Below are 5,907 nucleotides of genomic sequence, written 5' to 3'. Positions count from 1 at the left end.
GTCAAGACACACACCCAACTAATATGATTCACAATCGGATTTTGTCAGTGCGGATGGCAGGACTGTAAAGAAGGGTTCGGTGAATGGGTAAAAATACTGGTGAGGTTAGGTACCTCCAAGAAGATTGAGGGCCACTGGACTAGGCTAGTTTTATTCTTTTTTTAGCGCAATTTCCATACTGACAATTGCGATTATTAATTCGTTATTTTTCTTTCTGCATAGGCCGAGACGACAATTTGCCTGCAAAACGTACTTTAAAATGTGCTTTAAACTCACATGGGTCGTAAGATTTGAAAGGGTACTTTTTTTTCTATTCTAGGCTGAAAGATTTCACCGGTACCACCATCATTGTTTTTGGGATGTTTACTTTTTTTTTTTTTTTTTGCTGTTTCTTCAACTAGTACTTTTGTTCTGCAGTGTTGACAATCTGAAGGCAGAGATCATCAGCCACAGTGTTTCTTCCAGACATTTTTCTCCGGGGGGCACTTGAGATTTTTTTTGGGGGGGGGGGGGGGGGGGGGGCGGTCAACATTTTCGGGGGGGGGGGCGGACACTAGTAAAAGTGTATGTTTATAAATTCCATCTCGTTCGGGGGTGGGGGGGGGGGGTAGGGTGGTAGACTTTATTCGGGGGGGGGGGGGGGGGGGGCGAAGAGATTCCTGGAAGAAACTCTGATCAGCCAAATCAAAGTCTTCGAGTGTCCGTTGAATTTCAGTTCGTTGGTTTCCTTCAGTCAACCAACCGTGTGAGCCAACACCAGTGTTTCACACCCATGTGTGCTTTGAATGTTTTTTAATGGATTCCCATTTTGTATCCCTAGGCATGAGTTGTGGCATACTAAGGCGTCATCCATAAATGACGTCACGTGTTTTTTTGACGATTTTTACCTCCCCCTCCCATCCGTCACGCATCGTCACAAAAAGCCAGATCCCCCCCCCCCCACCCACACACACACACACTAAAATGACGTTACACCTCAGCCTACAACCCCCCCCCCCCCCCCCCTCAAAATTGCAGTTGAATTTTTCTTAAAACATTGATATTTTTCCAAAATCTTTTCTGAACTCTGTCAACATAGAGTATCTTAATCAATTCCTATTATAATTTATTAAAACCGTTTTCTAAAACGCGAAATAACGGCTAAAATTCGTTTTCTAACATTACTTTTTTATAATGCAAAAATGTGACGACACATCATCTGAACCACCCCCTCCCCCTCATCACACGTCACAAAATTACGGACCCCCTCCCCCCTACGAGTGTGACGTCATTTATGGGCGACCCCTATGTCATACTGGATAAGTGAAACAAATATGTCTGGGCTCGTACATTAATGCACAAAATGTAAGCCAATTAATTATTAAATCCAATAGCGTAGGGAAAAAAAAATACTTAGAAACAGTTTCTCTATTGGTTATCAAACAAATGTATAAATAGCTCAATCGGGATTTCATAAACGGCATGTACATCAGCGCAGTAATACCTTGACCTACTTACATTTTTCGAGAAAATCGCTGACGGAATTCCTATTATTGACATAGTGACCAGTTTCAGTATTGTCAACTGTGTTAGAGAGAGAGAAAGAGTTGTTTTCCTAACTTCATTTTTAATGTGGTTTGTGGTTTTCAAATGTAATGTTTTTATTTTACTTAAGTATTTGAAGGGATTTTGTTATTGCTTTTATTTTGCAGATAGCTAATTGAAACTCTAAATCTAAATGATTTATGAACCTATAAATTATAGACCAGTAGACATATAGATCTATATATTGATGCTATTATTATTAACATGACTACAAATAAAATATATCTAGAAGCTTGGCTACAATACTATACAACATCAGCGAAAGGTGGATTTTAAAATAAATACATAATCAGTAAACTAACTTTGCAAATTAAAAAAACAAAATTTGTATCTGGATAAATGGTGAAATATTTTCTTACAGTAATCTGTGTCGATGTAGGTTGTGTACTTTAGAATCCGACAACAACGTTACACATCTGTGTATTTCTGTGACTGAACATTAATTGGAAGAAATAAATCTACAGGTAAGGGACTGTCCGTTGATGACGTCATAGTCGTGAGTGGTGGTGCCGTGCTTTTGTGACAATGAGGGGATGGTAAAAAGTGTGAGAGCCACATTAGCATTTTAACTAGTAGTTATACATTAGTTGTCTATATAGCGGCTTTTAGCCAGTGATAAACAATTTATCGGAACTACTTAACGCAAAACACTCAGCCTTTATCACCGTATTCGTATAATCGTCTTTTTCAAATTAGAACGATTTTAAAATGCTGAAAATGAAAGTACGAGTTGGTTGTGTGATGTAAAAAAAAAAATTTTAATTAAAAAAAAACTCGAGCTGGGATAGGAGTTAGGACTGCACCGGACAATACCATCAAATTGGAGAGATAACAGTTCTCAAAGTTGCCAATTTTTTAATTTAAAATATTTCTATTTTTTTTTAAATAATTAATTAATAAAACCATCTAACAGGTGAAACCTTAATACGCTTACTTGTTGGGTTCGACACATGGGGCAGATGAAGTAGAGTTGATCAGTTCTAATTACCACGGCAGATTCAAGGATAGTGTGATCAGCCGCGTTAGTTTTTCCTGTGATTTAAGTGTTTATCAGAGCTTGGTAGACTCGCATGAGTGTCCTACGGCCTTACACTCGGGATCCGAACTCGAGACTTTCGGGTTAGCAGCCACGAGTTTTGCCGTCAGCAATGGTTAATTATTATTTGATATGTTTCAGTGACATACAAGCATGGCTTCCGACGCATCCTCAGATGTTATAAAAAAATATACATTCGCTCTACTCGGAAAAACCGGAAATGGCAAAAGCTCAACCGGCAACACAATTTTAGGATACGACGCCTTTTTTAAATCTGGCAATGCGCACGCATGCACCCAGCTGACTGTCTGCAGGTACAGACGACGCAGTGATGCAGAAATTAAAGTGGTGGACACCCCGGGGTTGATGGATACGAACGACACGCAAGAGGTCCAGAACATCGCGGAAAACCTCCCGATGATAATGAGCGTTTGCCCTGAGGGATTTGATGCCATGTTGATTGTTCTGAAATACGGCAATCGCTTTACTAGTGAAGAAAAAAAGGCTATAGACTTATTAAAAACGGTGTACGGGCCAAATTTTATTAGAGAAAATTGTATTGTTATAATAACAAACGGAGATACATTCGAAGAAGAGAATTCCATTTCCTTTAAACAATGGTGCAGAGAACAGAAGGACCCTATCAAACCTTTATTTGATGAATGTAATTTCAGGGTTATCCTGTTCTACAACAGAAAAGACGAGAAGTATAGCGCAAAGCGTCAAGCAGCGGTAGAAGAACTTCTAAATTTAGCATCGCAGCTCACTAGAAGGGGACGCTACACTAGCGATCGCTTTCAAGCTTGTTATCTTGAACGAGAAAGATTGATTCTAAAATACCAGCTTCCTACTCTAAGTGCCGAAATCCAACGAAAAATCTCACTACTGATGTATGACATACAATGTGGTATTGACGACAACAGAATATTTACTCAAGAATTCATGCTAAAGCTGGAACTCCAGGCTACTGGGCTGTACAAGGAAATCAAGGAAAAAGCTAAAGGAACAAATCTCTTGAAAGATTTGGAAAAACAATGTGAAAAGCTCTGTAACGACATACTCAAGATGGACTTCACAGTCAACTATCTTTCAAACATATACTCTCAGCTCATCGAACTACAAAATCCTGTTGTCACTTCACTGGTCGTAAATACCATCAAATTGAGTTGTAGAAATATATTTTTGAAACAAAAAGACTCATGGTGCCATATTCTTTGATTACCAATTATTATTAATCAACAACTCCTTCAAAAAATGACTAAAACCTAAAACTAGAAACTAAAACTAAAGAAAATTACTTTAAAAAAAAAAACAAGGACTCACATAAAACAAAACAAATTGTAGTGTTGTGGATATGTTTCTCCATCATTCAAGACTGCTAAAATGTATGTAGTTTCAAAAGCAGACTGACTCATAGTTAGTGGTGGCTGGCTGTGAGAGATTCTCGGTAAATTTTAAAAGGGGCCCCAACCCCAGAAAAAAAATATAATTGTGCATTTTTTTTCTCTATAAAAGCCTGAATTCTACGCCGTGGCATGAAGAAAATGTAATTTACAACCAATTTTAAAAAACCAATCATTTCTTATAGGACTATTACAGCACCGTTCATGGTGGCCCATCGACATTTTTTCCTGGGGGCCCAACTGAATTTTTCCAGGTAAACCGGTGAGCCAGTCCACCCCTGCACACAGTAGCCCCTATTTTCTTTGTCCGTGCACACTGAAAATATAGTGATAGGCTTATTCGTGTTTTCTGATTAAGACAACTGACCTACTTAGGATCCAGTGATGTGTTACTGGCTACTGCACAGTGAACAGGTTGATAAAACCCAAACGGCATGCGAGCTTGCTTGAAGCGTACGATTGTGTATCACACGACCGTATATCACACTACAGTATATCACACGTCTGTGCATCATACTGCTGTATATCACGCTACATTGTGTTACACTACATTAGTGTATATCACACCAAACTTCTCGGTACTGTAATAGAACTAAACAGTTTCTCATATCTCAAGAATGTTGTATCACTTCGTTTTGTTGTGACGAGTTATCGCATTAAAGTACATAACATACCAACACATCACCCATTTAAAGAATAAAAGAATGAACAAACTACAAATTAATTTGATATTTGTAGGCAATGGAATGCTCATATAAGAACAGTATTGTTCGATTGTCATAATAAGGGGGTGTGATTGAAAAAAAGATTAAATTACATCAATAGACAGTATGTTTGATTATTAAGTGAACTGTTTGACTTTTCTTCCTATAATGTCAATCTTGTAATCTAATTTTTTTTTTTTACAAATTGTTATTTTCACTTTTTAAATAAATGCATAACCCCAATACTAGTTGTAAAAAATTACAGTATAGTGAATTGATGTTTTTACATTATTCAATCTTTCAAAGTTGTTCTTATCGTGTAATTATTAGCTTTTTCTGAAAAATAAATATTTTGTGATTTTAAGAATATTTGTTTTTATTTAGTTTTATGACACACACTAGTGCGCATCGGCACGAGGGAATTCATTATGGATCTAGTTTAGCTACAAAATCTAAAGACGCACTATAGGTTTTGAGTTAGGCGATATGCAGTACACACGGTGTTGAGGGTATTCTAGGAAAATGAGCACTGTATGTAACAGTTGTGTCACATCTGTGCGAAAATCAATAGTGCGTGTCAGTGTGTGTAATGGTTGCGCGAGAGCTTGTGTGTGTGTGTGTCTCCGCGCGCGCACATGTACGAGTTCACGCTACTGACAACACATGTCTACACATGCGCAGACACATCCATATACAGATTATATATATATATATATATATATATATATATATATATATACATATATATATATATATAGAGATAGATATAGATATAGATATAGATATAGATATAGATATAGATATAGATATAGATATAGATATAGATATAGATATAGATATAGATATAGATATAGATATAGATATAGATATAGATATAGATATAGATATAGATATAGATATAGATATAGATATAGATATAGATATAGATATAGATATAGATATAGATATAGATATAGATATAGATATAGATATAGATATAGATATAGATATAGATATAGATATAGATATAGATATAGATATAGATATAGATATAGATATAGATATAGATATAGATATAGATATAGATATAGATATAGATATAGATATAGATATAGATATAGATATAGATATAGATATAGATATAGATATAGATATAGATATAGATATAGATATAGATATAGATATAGATATAGATATAGAT

The 5,907-nt window shown here is 36.1% G+C and overlaps 1 protein-coding gene across 3 annotated transcripts; it reads left to right on the top strand.

Moving 5' to 3' along the window:
- Nucleotides 1–1,551: 1,551 nt before the first annotated feature.
- LOC131930629 (uncharacterized) lies at nt 1,552–5,059 on the top strand. Of its 3 annotated transcripts, none has more exons than XM_059287201.1 (3): nt 1,552–1,614; nt 1,946–2,048; nt 2,762–5,059. In XM_059287201.1, the coding sequence occupies exon 3, from the start codon at nt 2,774–2,776 to the stop codon at nt 3,836–3,838; it is 1,065 nt and encodes a 354-aa protein (XP_059143184.1). In that variant the 5' UTR covers nt 1,552–1,614; nt 1,946–2,048; nt 2,762–2,773; the 3' UTR covers nt 3,839–5,059. The 3 variants fall into 3 exon arrangements, with proteins under 3 accessions (XP_059143184.1, XP_059143185.1, XP_059143187.1); XM_059287202.1 differs by having other exon boundaries at nt 1,552–1,631; XM_059287204.1 differs by having other exon boundaries at nt 1,565–1,614; nt 1,964–2,048.
- The last annotated feature ends 848 nt before the right edge of the window (nt 5,060–5,907 follow it).

This window comes from Physella acuta, unplaced genomic scaffold (genome assembly GCF_028476545.2).
Source record: "Physella acuta isolate Inbredline_101_S28 unplaced genomic scaffold, ASM2847654v3 ptg001810l, whole genome shotgun sequence".
Lineage (NCBI taxonomy): Eukaryota > Metazoa > Mollusca > Gastropoda > Physidae > Physella > Physella acuta.
This window is presented reverse-complemented; position numbering and strand designations above follow the sequence as displayed.